The 21,128-nt window shown below is 41.6% G+C and overlaps 1 protein-coding gene across 1 annotated transcript in view; it reads left to right on the top strand.

The window, feature by feature from the left end:
• Positions 1 to 2,279: 2,279 nt before the first annotated feature.
• Positions 2,280 to 21,128, top strand: part of LOC144115522 (Y+L amino acid transporter 2-like) — a 28,965-nt gene continuing 10,116 nt past the window's right edge. Inside the window, exons 1-8 of the mRNA XM_077649933.1 lie at positions 2,280 to 2,817; positions 4,915 to 5,040; positions 6,298 to 6,397; positions 6,714 to 6,758; positions 10,084 to 10,207; positions 12,978 to 13,081; positions 14,603 to 14,699; positions 17,104 to 17,253. Coding sequence (XP_077506059.1) covers positions 2,295 to 2,817; positions 4,915 to 5,040; positions 6,298 to 6,397; positions 6,714 to 6,758; positions 10,084 to 10,207; positions 12,978 to 13,081; positions 14,603 to 14,699; positions 17,104 to 17,253 — 1,269 coding nt within the window. The 5' untranslated portion in view covers positions 2,280 to 2,294. The remainder of the gene's footprint in view (positions 2,818 to 4,914; positions 5,041 to 6,297; positions 6,398 to 6,713; positions 6,759 to 10,083; positions 10,208 to 12,977; positions 13,082 to 14,602; positions 14,700 to 17,103; positions 17,254 to 21,128) is intronic.

The following is a 21,128-nucleotide window of genomic DNA, read 5'->3' as shown; positions in this document are numbered from 1 at the left end:
CTACAACTTTCACTTTGGCCTTTTTCGCCTATCTCCGTTGCTTGCAAAATTTGTTAATTATTATCTGCTAACTACGCAATTAAGCACAATATAAAAATAGCGTGACATGCTCCGTACAATAGCCAGCAGTATGCATTTGATCGCGTAGCCTTAGAGTGCCTCGGCGTATTTTAAAACCCTGGCTAAAGTTATCTGGGACGCCCTGTATAGTATAGCTGCGCAGTTTCCGCCATACGCATCTCTCATCCGTGTTGCATCCTTCTGCAAGTGGACACGCTGACACGCGCGCAGGCCTGACTGGGCATCGGATTCGTTCCGATGAGATGGCGTAGTTTATGGGCACGCAACTGACGGCGTACAGAGCATGCTCTGGTAATGCGCGGCTGCGATATTACCGCCGAGAGTTGCCTAGCCGTGTTTGAAACCGGCCAAATACCGCCGAATGCCACTTTAAAAACTAAATACAGAAAAAAAATGCAAACCGGATGCTGTACTCTCTTTTTAGCAGGTGTTTATTTGGCCTACGTTGCACGGGAAGTAAATACCGCGTTCAGCAATGCTTTGCCAGAGAGTAGAACTACATGCGCGCTCAGCCACAGGAGTTGCAGGATACAAATACACAGGCTTCAGCGCATCAGGAATCGAACCCAAGACCGTCGGTGCGAAATGGACTGGTACGCGGTCATTCCTGAGGGCCGGCATGGCGTTGTCGGGCCAGGATACACTAAAAGATCGCTGCATATGGACTGCGGAACACCTTAGTGAAATGAAGTCGCCTACTGCGTACAGTCCTGGTCAATCACCCCCATTTGACGCTGCTATAGCGTACACATGTAACCCTATGATGGAAACCTGAGGTGTCATTTTTTGCCTCAGGCATGAAAGTGGTGAAGCGCGTTGTTCTCATTGCAGATATAAAAAATCCGACATCATCCCAGCGAGAACGTTTCAATCGTGGGCAAGGAGTGAAACCATTGGCGAAGGTCACGGTGTAAGAATAACTGCACCGTGGTGAAGGTGCAGCTTGCTCGTCGCACTCAGCGATAACGCGACATCTCATTGCGCATGCGCCCGAGCTCATGCGAGCGCCGTTTTGATTAGCCGCCCAGCAACCGCGCTCGGTGGCGCGCTGAAAACCGGCTCCCAGCGGTTTTCAAGCCGAGTGCTTATTCGGATAGGTGCCTTTACTGTGACTTTACAGTAAGCTTTTGGATGTAACTTGTTTAAAACTGTATTTGGAGCTGATATTACCTCGCAGAACAAGCAAGGAACAAGTGTTGAGCGGATACGCATCCTGAGTGGCGAAAATTTTTAATTCATGCCAGACATTTGTAAAATTACTTCTGTCAGTGGCTTCGTTATTCCATGTTAGCTATAGATGTATGCCAATGACGCAAACCATTTCTCGTGAAGCTCAGGGTTTTTTTGGGGGGGGGACTATTTACCGCGAGCGAAGAATTTGAACTAAATGGTTGGTTTTGTGGGGTTTTTTTAACGTACCAAGGCTACTGAGGCTGAACTAAGTGGTGTTCGCTCGGCTTTGCAACAGCTGTCCGCGAAGCGCTCACCGGGCCACTGGTGGTGGAAGCATGGAACAGCCACGTGTGCATAAATTAAGCCTTTTTCTACGACTGGAGGTGTTGATGACGGTGAAGTTTTTGGTAAAGCTGGCTTGACAAGAGAGCTCAGCCAGAAAAAAAAAAATAAATGCTTGTCCTGAAATGTGTTGGCGCGACATAAAAACTGCGCGAAAGAAAAAAGCGAAAATGTTTTCTAAAAAACAAAACAAAATTAGCTGACAGTCAGTGAGAAACAGGTGAATGTTCGCTTTTTCCTTTCTGGCGTCGCGTCAGTGATACTATGTTCCCCGCAATATAATTTTGTTCATCCGGCGTTCCGCTGCAGTGGCGTGCTGGCTCCTCACGCGGCAAATGGGCGCATCAGCCGTTCGAGCAATTTCACGGCGTTATCGCTTATAATCTTTACTGCCTGGGCTTAACCACGAGCGAAGCTGATGGAGCGTAAGTCAGATGGGATAAACCGAAGAAGGGAAGGGGAAAGAAGGGAGAGAGCGAGAGAAGCAGATCATCTTTGTGCAGAAAGAACTGCATCCCTGGGTGTTGTCGATTCCATGTGCGTGGTTGGTCCGTCATATCCAGAGGGCCGGCACTGGCGCTTGCAGTGCTGTGTGCTTAGCCTTATCGCTGCGGCCTTCGTACCAGTTCCTTGCGAGAAAAGTCGGGTTTTGTCGTAGTACAAACTTTCTGCGTCCTGCTGTGCCGCTTGCTTGAAGAATGGCCGAGAACGGTTTCCAAAGCGAAACATCGCCTCTTCTGCCAAAGGGCCCCTCTATCCAGCAAGATGTGCTTCCGGTAGACCGTACTTGGACATCTACCGTGGAGCTTAAGAAGAGGCTCGGCCTTTCCAATGGCGTGTCAATGATTGTCGGTACGATTGTCGGAGCTGGAATCTTCGTGTCGCCCGCCGGCGTTATCCGTTACGCTGGATCCATCGGCTTGGCTTTGGTCGTGTGGGTGCTGACGGGCCTGGTCTGCTTGATCAGCGCGCTGTGTTACACCGAACTCGGCACCATGATTCCAAAGTCGGGAGGAGACTACGACTACGCCTACATCTTGGCGGCATTCGGACCTTTTCCCGCGTTCCTTCAGCTCTGGACCATGCTGGTTATAGTGAAGCCGGCTGGCAATGCCATTGTGGCGCTCACATTTGCTAATTACGTGTTGCGACCGTTCTACGATGATGTGGACTGTCATCCGCCTTCATCGGCAGTCATGCTCATCGCTGCCCTTGTGTTGTGTAAGGATCCAGGGCATTTTTGCTGTGTGTTTGTTTCTAAGTCGGCGGCGCGAAGGTTTCTACCAAAACGTTCTTACACCAAGGCCTTGGTCCAAGAACGTTAGTTTGTACAGCCACTGTGTCCCGTTCGGACGGTTGAACTTTGATGGTGCTCCGATAATGACTTTCGTGAGATGCCTGAATTCAAAATTACTTCCTTTCTGTTTTTGGATTTCTTGGGTCAGGATGGAATACGTCGCGAGTCGGTCTGCTAGAATCTCGTTAGCTTTCTATACCGACCCAGTTCATCTGTCAGTGCTATAGCGAATAACAAGTCATTTAACGAGAATAGCGAGTTGGGGTGAAGGGTGGGGGGGGGGGGGGGGGGGGGGTTATTCCGGGGTGGCAGTAGCGTGAAAAAGGGACGAGAAAGCTATGGGGACATGACAGCCCTGTCCTGTCCTCTAGCTCTCGTGTGATTTTTTTTTTTGTGCTGCTTTCACTATGCCATTTAGTATGCGAAGCATCTCAGGTTTTTCTATCAGCTATTAATATTGGAAATCTTCGATGATTATACCTTGTACAATCTGTGCTTATTTGCAATGCACGTGACGTGTGAGGTGGGTTCATAGGTGTCGTCGCAGCAGGCAGGCTGCGCTAAATGCTTGCAATGAAGGACACGTTTCTGTTCATGATGCGAGGCGTGCAGCGCACGTGCTTGCATAAAGCTGCAAACCGAATTAGTGTAGCGCGTGTGTGGTATGTATGGTATATGTGGTTTAATGTCCCGAAAATAGATGGGCTTTATATGGTGCGCTGTAGTGGAGAGCTTGGCATTAATTTCAAAACGCGGTCGCCGCAGCCGGAATCGAACCCGCATCCTAGGGCTCGGCAGTCAAGCGCCCTAACCCCTGAGTCACCTCGGCGGGGCTGTGTAGAGTGCGTGTGTGCTGTGCGTACCGCCCCTGTTCAAGGAAGAGGAATGAGCAGTCGTTTTGAGCTTCAATTCAATTCAATTCAATTCCATTTATTTTCCAGAAAATTCTGGCGGCTGCCTGGACTAAAAGCTGTAGGTATACAGCTTGACGAGGCCCAGGCAGCCGTTACAAGGCATAGAAGCAGACTTTGTTGAGAACATTTACATACACACACAAAAAAAACGAACACATAGTCAGCTTACAGTTTTCACAAAAAACAGGACAGCCAGAAAGCACAAAATCATCAATAAATTACAATAGGGAAATACAGAAAACATATTTACATAAGATACAAGGGAGCAGCTGTACTTGGGCGCGAATTATACGTGACGAATTATTTTTGAAGAAATAATTCACGCAATGCTTTCTTAGTAGGGTTATTTATGTCTTTATATCTATTTAAGATTACTGGAAGATTGTGCTGTAGTGCTTGGAACTTATAGTCAGTGCGAAAATGGGGAACTAACCAAGTGTCTGTGTTGCGAGTATTAACAGTGTGATCGTTCTGTTTCAGTAGCGCAGTGCCTTCTATCATAGACCTAAAGGATGACGACAGATGAAATGAAAGCAATATTCGGAATTCATACATACTTTGAATTTTTAACACACTGAATGTTTCAAAAGCTTGCCGTGTGTGGCTTAGGTAATCAAGATTAGCAATGTGACGTATAGCTTTCTTTTGCAGAAGGTAAATTTTTTCTAGGTTGGTCTTAGTTGTTGTCAACCAGACTAATGAGCAATAGCTTATTTGCGAGACAAATACGCGGATTGATCACTGCTCGCATGTGTCTATGTGCATGCATTTTGATGCATGGAGTCTCGTGAGCAGAGCCACCAACTCCGCACTCCCATCCGGAGCCTGTGTGCTGATAATCTTCTTCTATGCTATATGATTAGTGTGAAACTGTGGCTTCCTCTTTCTATACGGTCATGCGTTCCGCTGTACTGCGAGCAAGGCATTCAATGCCTCTTGTTTGTTGACAGATGACTCATTTTCCCCTTTGCATCATGATAATTAACAGTAATTTTGTCATCCATAATCATTCTCATGCCCTCTGCATACACACTGTTTTTTTTTTTGTGTATGTGTGGAGCTTGCTCATGTTGTGCTTTCTCTCCCCCACCCTTTTTTTGCTTTTAGGTTTGCTCACGTTCATCAACTGCTACAACGTCAAATGGGCAACATTTGTGCAAGACTCCCTTATGTTTGCCAAGGTCATCGCTTTGGTTATCATCGTTATTGCGGGCTTTGTGCACCTTGCTCAAGGTAGGTTCGCTTTTTGCTCGCTCGTAATCACTGTCGCAGCACATTCTCCAGCCTTCTCATCAACGAAACTTTGTTGTGGGGTGGCTAATGAAGCATGATTTTGTCTCATTGGCGTTGTCGGTGAGCAATATTTCAGTCTCCCGAACTGATGAAACTGGCGGAGTGAAAATAATGTATGATAAGAAAGCGGCTAAAGACTGCAGAGAATGTTTACTACATTTGAATTAGTGTGAAAGCACGGATTTGTGCTACGTAGAAGACGACGATGAGCGGGCAGTGCCGCAGTACAGAGCGCTTGCGCTAGACCAGTTGCGAACAGGCAACGGACGATTGTGCTCAAGGTTGGTAGCCATCGGACATTAGTGCTTACGCACTAATAAGAAGGAAGACACGAAAAGGAAGCATATTCTGTGGATGTAGACAAAATTTCAGTATGGGTGCAGGCATAAGTGACAATGACGCTATATATGTGGCTGCGTCACGCACGCCATATGCTTCTGCAGCAGCGTCGCATTAGCCTCCTCGCCCATACTTACCATGCTGGAGTCTCTTCTTTTATGTGATGTTCTTACGTAAATAGGAATAGCAATGTTTTATACACACCATTACATGAATAAAGTGCAGCTTGGGTGATGCTGCTGATCAGGTACACTGACAGTCCATAAAAATAAAGGAATTGAAGTGGTGTAAAAAAAAGACCTCACTCATTGTATGTTTGTAATATGATTGCTTGCACATGATAACCATTCCTAAGAGAGTGTTTTATGTTAAAAAACAGGTGAATGCCATATAGTTTTCACCTTGCTTTGCTCAAAGTCAAACTAATAAGTTAGGTGTGCTTCTGCCTCTGTTTTGGGCAGTTTTATGAGTTGCATGGCAGTCTTGAAGGAAGGCAAAGAATGAAGTGATTGCCAATACTACAGAGTGAGGAAGGCAGGCACTGATAGCACAAGTAGGAGAGGCCATAATTACTAATGTCATCGTTTGCAAGATGAATTCCTTTTATCAAAGCAGCAAACACAAGGTGGCACCACGTGAACTTTATTTTTTCCATTTGCCTCGAAACACTATTTTTAGAAAAGCTTGTAGAGAAGTCTTCTTTTTTTTCTCTCTTTACACATGCTGAAGTACCCTGTTCTTTTGAGATGACAGGTGTCATTAATTGCAACTTGTGTTCATTATTTCTTTGCTTTTGAGTTGCGTACCACATGGCCCATTTCAGACCTTGCTGGCAATCTTGTCTGTTGTGTGTTGCAGGGAACACAGGAAACCTCAGTAACATGTTTGAAGGGACAACAACGGATCCTGGACTCATTTGTTTGTCATTTTATGCAGGGCTTTTTTCTTATGCAGGATGGTAAGCTGGAAAAGTGTCTTTACCTATTAGCAGAACTGTAGCTCCTTTATCCTTATTTGTTTGCGGCAACAAACCTGAGCGACCCCTTTCTAGGCACATTGAATATGTGTTGCCATGCTATTAAATTCTTTAGAAATGTGTGAATGGTGGAATTGTACCTAGTACTCTGCATAAACGTCAGCATTAGAAGAATGCTCAAGTTTATTGGTATTCAGATTTGGATTACTTAATATATAGCAGCATGCTTTTCTATATTGGCTTATGATGCCCAGACTTGTGTTGAATGCTTTATAATATTGTTCTCGTATTATTCTAGCAACTATCTGAACTTTGTGGCAGAGGAATTGAAGAATCCATTTAGGTATGTGTGTTTCTTTTGTTCAAGCTAAGAGTATACTCTCTTTCATTATGTGAGTCTCATCCATCATTTACAGACTGTCTAGAAGGCATACTTTGCAGGTATTATGTGTATCCTTTGGACATCCACAGCACTCTTTATAAAAAACGAAAGAAAAGCTTGGTACCATGCACTGCAATGTAGCCATCCAAATAATGTTTAACTGATGTAATATATAGATGCTGCTACTGAACATGCTGGAGATTCTGTGGAACACTGTGGTTAACGAATGTCAGGTGGAAGAGCAGTTAGGTCATTAAGTTGCAAATAGCTGTATTGGCCTGTAAATGTGTTACTGTGGTAACCAAGGTAGCTCTGAAATAATTTTTTGGTTGTTTCAAGCGATGAAAAAACATCCTAACGTAGTTTTCTGTTAAAATTAAGCACTACAACAATGTATACCAAAATATTACTAGAACATTCACACAACTGTAATCGATCTGTTTGTAGATTGTATAGCAGGGTTTATCATGAATCTAACAGATCTACAAGACTGATTAGTCTGATATAGGTGACTTTGCAACCAAAAAAACAGTAAACCTGACATGATACACAAGGCCTGATGCAGGTATTTCAGATCTGTATTAAGCCGATAAATATTCTCTTATAATTTTTATAGAAAATAACAAAAGAATCTGACATGCATGCAAATTATGATTTATAGTTTGTGAATGGCACATCCATTCTTATATAGTATATTCATGCAATGTATATTAGATATGTGGGCTCTTACATCTCAAATTCAATTGGTTGTGAAGCACCTGAAGTTTATGCATTATGAGGTAGATGGTTGGATCAGTTATGCATAACTGATGAATGTGTGAGGTTGATAGCAACATTGCACCAGTGATCGGAAATAGTACGGGTGCTGTAGATTAGCATTGTAAAAAATGCTATAGTTTTTGTTTCCTTGGAGGTTGCACAGCTTGTGCTGTTTCTGCTACACAGCAGTCAGAGAAATTGATCCATGTGCACATATGTCTGGGCCACTTGTCATTTGAGCAATATCAGGCATGTTATGGTTCTTGTAGTTATCACATCCCAATTTATTTTTATAATAAGCTGATCAAGTTGCCTCATATTAGTGTTTTAGAGGTATCTTGTAGATCTGAAAGAAATTGGGATCGGTGGTTACAGGGTTAGGCGATAGTGAAAATAGTATGCATTGTGGGCAAAAGAAAGTAATCGGGAATCAGCCTCGGCCCATGCCACAAACGTGCACAGAGTGTTTGCCAATCAAAACTAAATGTGCAGGACTTGCATAAAAATCAAACTTTGCTGCAAGGAGTCAAATATTAAAGAAAAATAAGGAAACCTTGCATTAGTTATAAATGCTCTTGTCTTCAGGTGTTTATTTTTATTTGTGTGTTATGCTCTCTAATAGATCATGACTTATTCTTTGATGCGATGATCTTTTCTTGCCATGTCATCTTGTTTTTTTTTTTGTATCGCTCATAGATACTGAATATTTAGATGGGTAGTGATGTCTGATTAATATTATGCTGTTGAGCATCTTTTTATAATTGTTGCAGTTTGCTTCTTTAGAAGAGGCTGTCAAGTGCAATGGATATGTGACACTTGTACAGTCTGTAAATGTAACCTTATGCGAGGAATGTCATTGAAACATGCTGGGATCCATATCGTTCATTCAGTTAGTGGAAATGTGCGCCCGTAGCAGCAGTGACTCAGCAGTGATAGCTTGTGTTTAGTGTCACATACTCTACCAAATAGTGCCTCGTTGTTGGCATTTGCCTTTTTTTTCTTCGTAAGCGTGCACAAGCATTGCACGTCAGTACTTGGCATGTGCTGCTAGTTTTTTCATGCTATTGTAAGTCAGAAATCCACGATTACCATTAGTGTTGATATTTCAAGACTAATGAATGAAATTTCGTTGCCCAAGTTTTTAGGTTATGTCAAGATAAGGCACATACACTTGAGTGCATGAGGCCACGAAATAATTTATTCAGAAATTTCCATCTTAGTTCTGTTTCTATGTTTGTTAACTAACATTGTGTTATTGTACGTCTTCATTGAACATGCTAGTGACATCCTTTCTTGAAGTTTGCAGAGTAGTTTAATATTGGTGTTGCCTGTTAAAATATATTTATATTACTTTTCATGTCATTGGGTATATGCAAACAGTAAAAGTAAAGTAAGCACAACTTGACGCACAGTCACATACACTGGCAGTATCTTCCATTAACACTTTTTCATGCTGTTGTGTTGTGTAAGCAGTTGCTGTTTTATACATTAGGGCTGTGGGGGGGGTCTTCCTTCACTTCTTTTTTTAGGTGGTTTTAGGAAGGAGTACAGTTGTTTACGAAAATTGTATTACTCGCATCAGGGTTACTTGTTACATGCTATACTTGCCAAGAGCGAAATTGGTGGCTATATTCCTGAGTTTGTTTGTAAAGAGAATTAGTGTGGTACAACATGAATATTAGCACTAAGCAATGACATCTACAAAATATTGCTCACTATCTAACATGTGTTGCAGCGCGAACCACAAGAAGGGACGACGACAGACAGAGTGAAAAGAGCACATGTTAGATATGAACCAACTAGCCCGCCAAGCAACCATGCTCACTATGGCTGCTTATTCAAGTGCTTTTGTTTTATTTTTGTGGCAACTTTGAATTCCTGTTTAAATTCAGTGCATTTCAGTTACAAAATAATTCTGTCCGTGAGACAGCTACCCTAAGGTGCACACCTGAATATGTGACAACAGTGGATACTTGTGGACTTCACATCAGTACATTATGTACAAATTTTATGAAGAGGATAGTACACTTCAAAGTTCTGGAACAGACGTGGTTACAGTTATGCATGCTAGTGCTCTTTTGAAAGCAACATCTCATTGCTAGGCAAATTATGCTACATGAGTGCACTGGAAAGCACCGGGTACCAAGATACTGTTTCTTGATCATGACTCGGCTATCAGCTAGCAGGCCAAGTGTTGTGTAGCCCTTAAACTTTTCAGCGGGGTTCACTCTATTGCGCTCTCCTCCTTTTTGTGGAAATTTTGCAAGTAGGTTTAGGGCAATTGTAGGTTTAGGGCAATTGTACGTTTAAGGCTTTTGTAGGGTTTAAGGCATTTGTAGCATTTAAAGCATTTTTAGGGTTTAAGGCATTTGTAGGGTTTAAGGCATTTGTAAGGTTTAAGTCAGTTGTAGGGTTTAAGGCAGTTGTACCCCTCTAGCTCAAGTACTGCCTTAGAACTTGAAGAGCTTGTTATTGTTATTGCATGACTATACCTTGTTCTATGCTTATATGTGTGTTCTTTCTTCAGGAACTTGCCATTTGCCATCTACATTTCATTACCCATGGTGACAATCATCTATCTTCTTGCCAATATTTCATACTTTGTGGTCCTCACTGCTGACGAAGTTCAGTCGGCAAATGCAGTGGCTGTGGTAAGTGCAGTTCATCCGAAGCAACTTGTTGAAGTGAAGTTCATCATATTTCTTAGCTTACTCTTGCATTTACTTGCTAAGTTAATGAAAAATGGCACATATTCTGAAAAATATTTTGACTCCTTATAAATGTCTGCTGATAATTGCGTGCTTGATTACTGTATTGTGAGAAAGCTGCCACATGAGCTAGAATTAAAGTATGGTAGCTCAAATTTGATGCGCACTGCATGTAGTACTACCTGCAAATAACTTTTCCTAAGAAGTGCTTTGTTTAAATTTGCTGTATAGTATAAGCATTAAGTGCATGCAGTTTCTCGTGCTGTTGAATTTTATTAAACCAAGCCTCGATGCTACGTTGAAATTATCCTTTGTACTGAGGATTTTCAAAGCATCTTTGTGGCTCCATATACCGTAGAACATTCATATTGAATTGAGTGCTATATTGGTTGATTATTTTTTGTGAGCTTGGTATGACTGGGTATAGCTACTAATAATTTCATTACTGAAAAAAAGGGGGGAATTTGTGATTTGAGTACATTAATAGAGTTCACCATGTGTGCTATGTACTGCTCGTTGTGTTAAGTAGCTATCTTGTAAGAAGGGAACAGCTGTGAAGGGGAAAAATGTGATATGCAGTTTTTTAGAAACCAGCAGAAATCCTTGTACATGAGAAGTAATGCAAGAAAGGAAAAGGGCATAAAGGAAGGTTAATCGGGATAATGTCTAGTTGGCTACCTTATGCATGGGGAAGCATTTTTCAGAGAAACATATTACTCTTACCCCGAGGTAGGAAAAATAACTGCATTCCCACAAAACACAGGAAGGGCTACGCAACGTGTAACAAACGTCTGCAAAAGTATGTGGTAATGTCTAGAAGAAATCTATTTTAAGATGTTCTGCAGACAATGGAGCAAAAAGAGGTGTTATATGCCTGCTAGTGCTCCACCAAAAAAGATCTAGAAAACTTCTTTGCAAGAACTCGTTAAGAAAGTTTTATTTTCTGAGAGTGGCTGGTTATGTGAAGCCTATAGACTCAAGATCAGTATGCTCTATATTTAGAACCCTCTAGAGACAACCAGTGGGATTTCATTAGGTTTAGTGCTCATGCTTTTAATTGCGTTAGCTCTTACTCATCTTGTTTAGAGATTTCGTGGGGTCCGCTATCACACTGAGATCACAGCGCCATCTGTGGCAGCAACTAGAAAACAGCACATCTTGCATTGAGACTTGAAGCGCCATGTATAATGTATGCGTTCGTTCCGCTATATATACTCCGACAAGGGGCACCCATCCGGGTACAGTTTCGTACCTAATTTGGTAGGCAAATAAAACCCTATGGGTGTTTGTATAGAAATAAAACCATAATTAAAAATTAGGTAAACATTGTATACATGCAATTACTAATTAAAGCGTTACCATATCACACCGCAAGCCGAATTCTAGGCCCACCTTGACCGCCCCAAACGCAGCAAATTCTGTTTGGAACTTATCTTGAGGGGGTGTAACTTGACAAAGGGTAGACGTGCATCGTAATCTCTGATAAATGGCACTAGGCGTCAATCGCTCCGCTAAGTGGAAACTTTTTCCGAACCGCTCAGGGTTTTCTTCACTGGCCCCGCTGGATGCGGAAGACTTTCGTTTTTACGCGGGGTCAATAAAGCTAACACTCGTTACTTCGTCTTCCAGATGGTGGCGGCCTTTTTTTTTTTTTAGAACTGCAGATTTTGTTTGCTCAGATATGTGCAGTACAGCTCTAACTGCAAAGGGCGGGCAGCTGCCCTTTGCAGCATAAATACACATGCAAATGAGGCAAGAAAACCCCCTTCATCAGTTTCTGCCATACTTTCATCAGTTCATCAGTTTCTGCCAGCGGTGTGCGTGGCGCTTGAAACCAGCATAGTTGTAGAAATTCTCTCGCGCTCTACTACGTAGGTACGTCTGATGCGCACTCTAAATTGCTCTTATTACTCTTATTTATACTGACTTCGAAGAAGAATGCTATTTGCAATGTTCGTTACGTGGACATTCCTGTTGCCCTAACGGCCATGCACAATTATCCTATGTTAATTGGCGCTAAGTCATGTACATGACTAGCTCTGTCGTCACTAATCACTGAAATAAAAGATGCATAAAAATGCATATTGGACTTAGGTTCACTGCGGCGTTAGTTCACATCTGCTGACTGTTTGTGTCAAGTACATGGACATACATGCAAAGATACGTTCAGAACAAATCACTGTTAAAAAACCTCGCTAAATACTTCCACACTGCTGTTTCTCAAGTGGTTCAAAAGGTGCTGCTATGCCAAAAAAAGACAGAACAAAGAGAAAATGAAACTGTAGTTTTCTAGCCTCAAGGCATATGGATCAGCATGTCCAGGAATCGTGCGAAAGCATTTGAAATTGGCGTTTGCATCCATTGTTAACGGGCCAATGATGGGCAGTGAGCATGGTATGCAAAGAGTTGAGCAGATGTGTGCGAAAAAATTGTTCCAAAAATTCTCACCATATTCACTTTTCATAACTGCCACAAGTATTTGTGGAATGCCTTTTAGATGTGATTCATGGGATTGTTATTAGTATATGTAAAAAAATGCAGCTGTCAAGGTACCTTGTTTTTAATGCATATTCCATAACAATGTGGTTATACATAAGCCAGTGCATGGTTGTGACAAGAAAAGCTATAAGTGCATCACGTTTTTCCTTGTACATATGTTAACTTCAATGTTGTAGGTTTATTCTTATTATTGGACCTACTGTTTGCATTGCAGACATTTGGAGAAAAGGTTCTTGGTGTGGTGTCGTGGATCATGCCGGTCTCTGTGGCACTGTCTACATTTGGCGGCCTCAATGGTGGAATTTTCGCATCATCCCGGTGGGTGAAATTGTGTATGGAAAGAGGCTATAAAAATGTAAGATGGGTGTAAACTGAGCTGCTTGGTACTTATAGTGAAAAACATCAGCTTCAAAGGAACGCTGCACATGTGGCAGTAATACAGGATGTTGCTGAATAACAGTTTTATTAACATGAGCAGCAGCATATATATTTTTCTTTGACAGTCAAAAAGAATTTCACAAAACTTAGGTACAGAAAATGACATTTTTTAAAGCCTTTTCTGTTTTTCGTTATATTGCCTTTATATACATTGTTCATGTCTGTAAAGTTGTTGTTAGTCCCCGTTGTCCTGCATGTTACTTTTTTGTTTTTTTTCTCTTGAGCTGATGCCCTGCATGCTACAAAAATGCAGGCTGATTGTCAATATGGACGTTTTTAAAAAGTAAAACAGATAGGAGCCTTTGGTCTTTATTTAAAGTTTAAATATTTATTTTAATGCACATTGTACTATGGATCTGGACAACAAAATTTCCTAGCATGTTTGTATGGTGACTGTGATATCATCACAAAGCCGTGCGATTTGTGCCTTAACATAATAATTTTGGTTTTCTGGGTTTTCAACATGTGGTTGGCAGCTTTGTGGGTTTCGTTGTTTGCGTGCAGCTAGCTTCAGAGTTATTCACTCAGTTGACTTATACTGCCACACTACCAAGGTTATTGATGCAACTTTGCAAGTTTAATGCATAAGCTTTTTTTTTCTTGGACATTTGTGGCATGTACATTATATAAAGAAACTTTAAGCAGCGCTTATTAGTGGAGTCAGTAAGGGCTCTCAACAAAGAAGCAGGCTTCATAGCCACAGACTATTCTGGCACTATAATTGCAAACATGCGATATATGGCAGCTGTTGTAGCCTAGTTATGGCTCGTCACCTGGTAATAAAAAAACCCTTGCTGTACCCGATACTTGTGATAATTGAGCTGCAGAAGGCAGGCTTGTATGGTATTATGAGAGTTATTTCATTCGCCACAATGGTGAACTCGTATATTATATTGTGTCTTTTTATTCCTTCTGACTTTTCACTATGGTACTGGGACTAATTTACTTTGCTTTACTATGATTGGAACATTCTTCTTATAACTATGCTACAACTCTGGTGTTTCCATTTCCTTTTATTTTAAATGAATAGCCGCCGCGGTGGCTGAGTGGTTATGGCGCTCGGCTGCTGGACCGAAAGACACGGGTTCGATCTCGGCCGCGGCGGTGGAATTTCGATGGAGGCGAAATTCTAGAGGCCCGTGTGCTGTGTGATGTCGGTGCATGTTAAAGAACCCCAGGTGGTCGAAATTTCCGGAGCCCTTCACTACGGCGTCTCTCATAGCCTGAGTCGCTTTGTGACGTTAAACCCCCATAAACCAAACCATAAACCAAACTATTTTAAAGGAATAGTGTGGGATAGTGGAGTGTTATGCCTTTCTCTACAAAAACTTTGAATTTGCTGTACTATTGCTATTGTTCTCCATTTTGTATGACTGACTGTAGCTTACTCCTTCCTTACAGCCTATTTTTTGTTGGCGCAAGACAGGGACACCTGCCTAGTTGTCTCGCCATGATCAATGTGACTCATTTTACACCAGCTCCCAGCCTAGTCTTTTTGGTAAGTGTAAAGTTAGATGTCGCATGCTTCCTAATGATTTCACTTAAGGTTTTCAACACTGCAAAATATAATAACACTGCATAATAATGTTCGCATACTCAACAACTTTATTCTGAGTTCTTTTCATGTGTTCCTGACAAGTACTGGCTACTGTAACTCTCACAATTCTAACCTGCTTGAGGCTTGCATACTAATGGTCAGTTTCAAATGACTGATATATTTGAAGCCCTGTACTGGAATCTTTTTCATGATGGATTTTGGTATGCATATCCAATACAAGTCATAGTGTTCACTGCTGGTTGTATTTGCTTTTGCTATTTTAGCCATTTGCCCTGATTACTGCTGTGTTATTGTTGCTTTGTAATAAAGGAGTATAGACACCTCATTTTGGTAGCATGTTTTCTTCTTTAGAGGGATGCCATAAGACATTACTATACGTGGATCACCATGTGGTGTTCACCGACTGCCTATTAATTTGTAACCGAATTTTTCTCTCATGCTGTTCCGGTTTAAACCGCTCTGTGATGTCGAAGTTACATTGAGGTCATGTGAGGCATTAAAAATTGCAGTTTAATCACTGCTTCTTCATTTGTTGTCATTCCAGCTATTGAGGCAAGCTTGATTTAGCGTCGTAGTGAATTAAACTGATGATGTGGCGATCATATCGCAATTTTTTCATGCCTTGCGTGACTCAAACACAACTTTGAAGTCGCATGCAGCCACCGTTTGGCCGTTGAAACCGAAACAGCATGTGAGAGAAATTCGATTGTAAATTATTTTGCGTTTGTAGGCGAATACCACATGGTAATTCATCTATACTAATGCCTTACGCATCATTACAAAGAAGAAAGCACACACCCAAAAATTAGGTGTCTTTACTCCTTTTTCTGTACTGGTGAACTGGTCACAAGAGTTACAAAAAAAATGGCTTCAAGCTAAGAGTGATAAGTTTTAACTGTACTGCTTTAGCCATAACTAATTTTTCCACCTGTGACATACCGTATTTATTTGCGTACAACCCGCACCAAACTTTGAAAAAAAAAATTGCGTTTAGAAAGTAGGGGTGCGGGTTATCTATGAATTTTTGCTTTGGGGGATGGGGTCGGGTTCACTGCAATGCACGGCGGCCCCCCCGTGTAGTCCGTCATCCCCATAGTCATCGACTCTTGTCAAGCCGATGAGGGTCAAACGAAACGCATAGCCAAATCCACATTCATAGTCTCTTTATTCTTCCCCACACCATTGGCCACGTTTTCTTCAGCCAGCGTTGTTGAGCCTTGTGTCAGGTGCTGTTTCGTGTACTACACCCCAGTTTCCACTGTTTGCCTGCTTTGTTTTGACGTCATGAGTGCGACTCAGCAACAGTGTTTCACAGCGAAAGAGAAGTTAAAGATTATAGCCACTGCTGAAGAAATCGCCAACAGAGCTGCTGCTCGTACTGGATGCTTGATGCTTATACTGGATTCCTTCCGAGGCCACTGCACTGATGCGGTGAAGGCTCGCCTTGCCGAGACCGGCACTGACCTCGTTATAATACCTGGCGGCATGACGTCCATGCTACAGCCACTTCACGTGTGCCTGAATAAGGAGTTCAAGGCACACGTGAAGCGGCTGTATGCCCAGTGGATGGCCGACGGCCTTTACGGCCTCCCACCGACGGGACACTTGCGAAGGCCCAATATTCCATTGCGGTGCCAGTGGATCGTGGATGCGTGGAAAGCGATACTGGCCAACTTGGTGCACAAAAGTTTTAAAAGATATGCCATCAGTGCCTTGAAGGGTTCTGAGGACGACTACGTCTTTGAGAGTGGCAATGAAGCCTTGGATGGCAGCAGTGAGAGTGGCAATGATTGAGAACCGGATAACCAGTGACGTGGTGGCGGTCGTTTGAATAAATGTTCTGAAAACGAAATGATCACTGAGTTTGCAGTTGTATCTTTGTAGTGCTCATTTTTTTTCTCAGGTAAACGTGCAGGTTGTGCGCGAGGTTTCTTCTTTTTTTTTCGTGGAGTTCGAAGTTACGGGTGCGGGTTACACGCATGGGCGGGTTATACGCGAGTAAATACAGTACCATCACTCTTTTTGAAACCCAGTATAGAAGCACAAGGTTCAACAGAAACTATTGCAGGACTATGCTGTACTTTTTTATTGTTTCAGCCATGTTTGTTATCGTACCATTGAAATTGGAATATGTTAGTGTATGTGAACAACTCCAGATTGAGATTTTGCTTGCTAATGTTGAAATTTTTGTGTAAAAAGTTCCATGCACTGGTTGCTTTGCTCTGCTTACTATATAATGTTCAATAACAGTATATCTTGAATTTGGGAAAAAAAATTACAAGGCAGCTATTACTGATTTGCACTCTTTATAATGAATCTACATTCTTTTCCCTCACATTTTCAGTGCCTTCTCAGCCTGCTGTACCTGACAAACACTGATGTGTTTGTTCTCATCACGTACACTGCCTTTAGTGAGGCCATGTTCATCATGCTGTCTGTGGGTGGGCTTCTCTGGCTTCGGATAAAGCAGCCTAATACGAAACGACCAATTAAGGTATGAAAATTCCTTTGAATACAATTTTCGGTGTGCTGAGGGTTCAGTTCACATACTGTTGTTAAATTATGGCTATTTTTATCAGAAGCGTGCAGAATGGTGCAGCTTTATAATGTTTTATTTAAACTGTTTTGTTATACACAAAGGTTTTAGTGGTTCAAAAGCTGTATGTAGGTTAAAATCTTATTCGGTTACTTTGCAACAAGTCTGCGTAATGCTTGTTCCTTCAGTATCTGAATGATCCCATCTACTGGTGATCTAGGAGTGGTTGATCATTTAAGAGGCAGAGGTGGAAGTAATCGGTGGTAACTGCACAGGTGCCTCAAAGTCTTAAAAAATTACATTTTTTAAATATGGGCAGTGAAATATTAGATGGCATTACAAAACCTAGCAATTCATTTTCATTTCTTATTATTTTCTGCCATATGCTATATTTGCCTCAGTTATACACAGTTTTGTATATGATTTGTCTTCTGAATGGGACTGAAATTTTGTGTAGTAGTGTACTTAGCCATCATAGCTTGGGCTACACCATGGTAACAATAAAGCGGTTTGAATAATTGAGATGTCCTAATTTCTGGTATAAAGCAAAAATCATTTGGCCGCTGTGGTTACAAAACACCCTCAACTGCACATTGAGCTTAGTGTGTAACCATGCGCTTAAGTTGTTAAAGGCAGTTATTCTTTTTTTGTATTAGCCTCCATGGTGGCTCAATGGTTATGGTGCTTGGCTGCTGACACGAAAGACATGAGTTCAATCCGGGCTGCGGCGCTCGAATTTCGATAGAGGCGAAATTCTAGAGTTCCGTGTACTGTGCGATGTCAGTGCACGTTAAAGAACCCCAGATAGTCGAAATTTTCGGAGCCCTTCACTACGGCGTCCGTCATAGCCCAAGTCACTTTGGGATGTTAAACCCCCATAAGCTCTAAAATAAACCCTCTTTTTCATATCATGGTTCCTTAGGGACATTCCTTGTACTATATACTGCCATTGATGGTTATTTATGCCGAATCACTTGCTATTTCACTATTGCTTTCTCAGTTGTTCAGCCAATTCGCACTCTGTAGCAAAGGTAACATTGCTACACTGTTTCTTTAATATTAATGCATATTTACATGTTGCACTGCAACCAGACTCTAATGCATGCCAAAATAGAGGGCTCCGGATTTACTTTGACTATCTAATATTTTTTCACTGTGCACCAACATGTCATTACTCCAGTGATTTCAAATTTCTCCTATTAAAATGTGGCCCCTTGACCAAAAATTGAGCCAATGGACTATTACTTAGCTACAGAATTTTGTGCCTGCTGAGTTGTGGTGGATACTGCACTATTTATAATATACGCAAAAAAGATTGAAAGGTGCACTCTTTTATACTGAGGTGAAAGTAAGCATGTTATATATATGAACAAAGGCACTTGAATAGCCATTAAAAATTATGGGGGCACCTAAGCAATTCTTGTGTAAATTTGAGAGCAAATGTGACTGACTAACTGGATTAGTGGACACCTCAGTCGGGCTGTGAGTAGGGGGTGGCATCCACCTACATATTGAGAAAGTTATGTGCCTTTCCTTTTTTTCAAAACAAGTGGAAGGTTTAGACTCCATTTATGATTGAGGAAAGGAAAGGCGCATAACTGGCTCCCAGGGTCAGTGGACACCTCAATCGTGCTTTCAGGTATGTGGTGGTGGGGATGATGGTGGCCTATTGCTCCAGGAGGGGTGATGACATCATTTGCGCACTGTGTTTCGGACTGGGGTTTCTGATGATGGCGGCGTTTTCGCAATAAATAGGTATGCTCTTTGCAAAATAGAAAGTGTGTAGTAGTTCAGAGAACTTGGACTAACTCCTTTCATTACCTCAGGGACAGCATATGCCTACTGTGCTTTTCACAGTTACTTTCGGAAAGCATAACCAATATGTAACAGCTAAAATGAATAATTTATTTTGATCTTGAAGTCCACATTTCTCAGCTGGCTTTTAACTGCTGACCTGTTAAAATTGCCATCGTTGTGACACTATTCAACTGAGGTAATTACAGCATAGCACGTCAGTGTCATGTAGGTTCCATGTTGGATACCTACCATGATGTAGGCGTGGTGGCTCACTGGCTCTGCTGTTTGGCTGCTGATCCCAAAGTCACAGGATTGAATCCTGGCCATGCATTTTAATGGAGGCAAAATGCAAAAACGCCCGTGTACTGTGCGATGTTGGCGCACATTAAAGAACCCCAGGTGCTCTAAATTTATCTGGAGCCCTTTACTACGGCGTCCCAAATAGCCGATGTGTTGCTTCAGGGTAAACCTTGCATACCAATACCAACCCATACTGATACCTATGAATAGTGTGTATTTTGCTTCTGGCTCTTCAGAATCAAGACTGAAATTTTAGTGTCAGAATTCGGCTACAGTAAATATTTGGAACATGATGGTGCATATGATGCTCTCTCCCTGCAAACCATAAACATACCTGCAACAGACTGATTCAGTCTACATGTCTATTTCTCAAGGTATAGCACCTTTTTTTAGAAAAATTTTATTTCAGCAGAACGGGAGTACATGATACTCGACAACTTTAAATTTTTTGTTGGTAGATCTGCTGGGGACCTGATAGGTATCCACCTCATCAACTTGAGAGAAAAATTGAAGGTCTACCTGGGGGTCTTAGTTGTTGATGTCCTGGGAATGTTTATAGAAATGTACATTATTTAACGGATGTATAGCTCACCATAGAGGTGAGGAATGAATAAATCTAAAAAATCTGATTTGACCTTGACGACCTATTGCTTGCCTTTTTAATAAGCTTGTTTTTCAGTTGCAAGTAGCAATTGAAACAAATCTGAATAATCTTAATTTGATTTTAGATTCTATTATGATATTTTCAATTGGGTTTAGTTGATTTAAAAAGAAAATTGGTTGATGAAACCCACTCCCGAATGTGATAGGGCCTGTTTTTGCACCATCATTGATCCAAAATACATCGCATTGATGTATAGCATTCTCATTTGATAGATGGTAGAATGGATTAGCAATGCACGCACAAGGTCCATGAGCTACTTTTGAGCTCTTTAGTGTTTTGGCACTGCTGTGGCCTTCAACTGATAAACCACGATGGATGGACCTATCCAACTGCATATAGCACAAAGAACTAATAAATAAGCACGACATTCATGTGTGCAATTTTTTACTCGACAGTTGTTCACTATTCTACATAACAACATCCTTCTTAAGCAGTGTGCCTATGCAGCATTTTACCTATGTATGCTTATGTAGCTTTTTTCACCATTTCCTCAAGAATATGACAGGCAAGTTGCATTTCATTTATGTGAAGCACATAATTATGATGTGAATTGGTTGGTTACTCTCTCAGAAAAAAATTTAATTAAATGGTGCACTATTTGTGCACTTGTAAGCATTAATGGAAGTAAAAAAAAAAATGTTTCTTCATGAAGTACCAACTTTCAGCTCTTCTTTTTAGTTTATAATCCTGTATTCCTACAGTTTCTTCTGCAGCTTAGGGGCTATCGAAAAGATGCATATCATCTCTCCAGTGGTTCATGTCAAATTTTAACCCACTTTTGCATCCGCATTTCACAACACTTTTGCATTTGCACTTTGTGGCAACACTGTTGCATCTGCGCTGCAGAGCTCACCCTTATAACTGTCCCAAGTCTCAGCTCACCCCGAACAGATTTCGATTTCACATAGAAGCAGAAAGATGAGGGGCTCATTAAGTGCACCTGTGAAAGCATCTAGAGAACATACATTTTTCAGTGCACAAAGCTGAAGACACTGTATGGAAATAAGCGGATATCATATGCTCATTGCAGAGGGTTGTTTTTATTCAAATGTTGATTTAAACCGCTCTTAGC

The sequence above is a fragment of the Amblyomma americanum genome, chromosome 1 (genome assembly GCF_052857255.1).
Source record: "Amblyomma americanum isolate KBUSLIRL-KWMA chromosome 1, ASM5285725v1, whole genome shotgun sequence".
In the NCBI taxonomy this organism is placed as follows: domain Eukaryota; kingdom Metazoa; phylum Arthropoda; class Arachnida; order Ixodida; family Ixodidae; genus Amblyomma; species Amblyomma americanum.
This window is presented reverse-complemented; position numbering and strand designations above follow the sequence as displayed.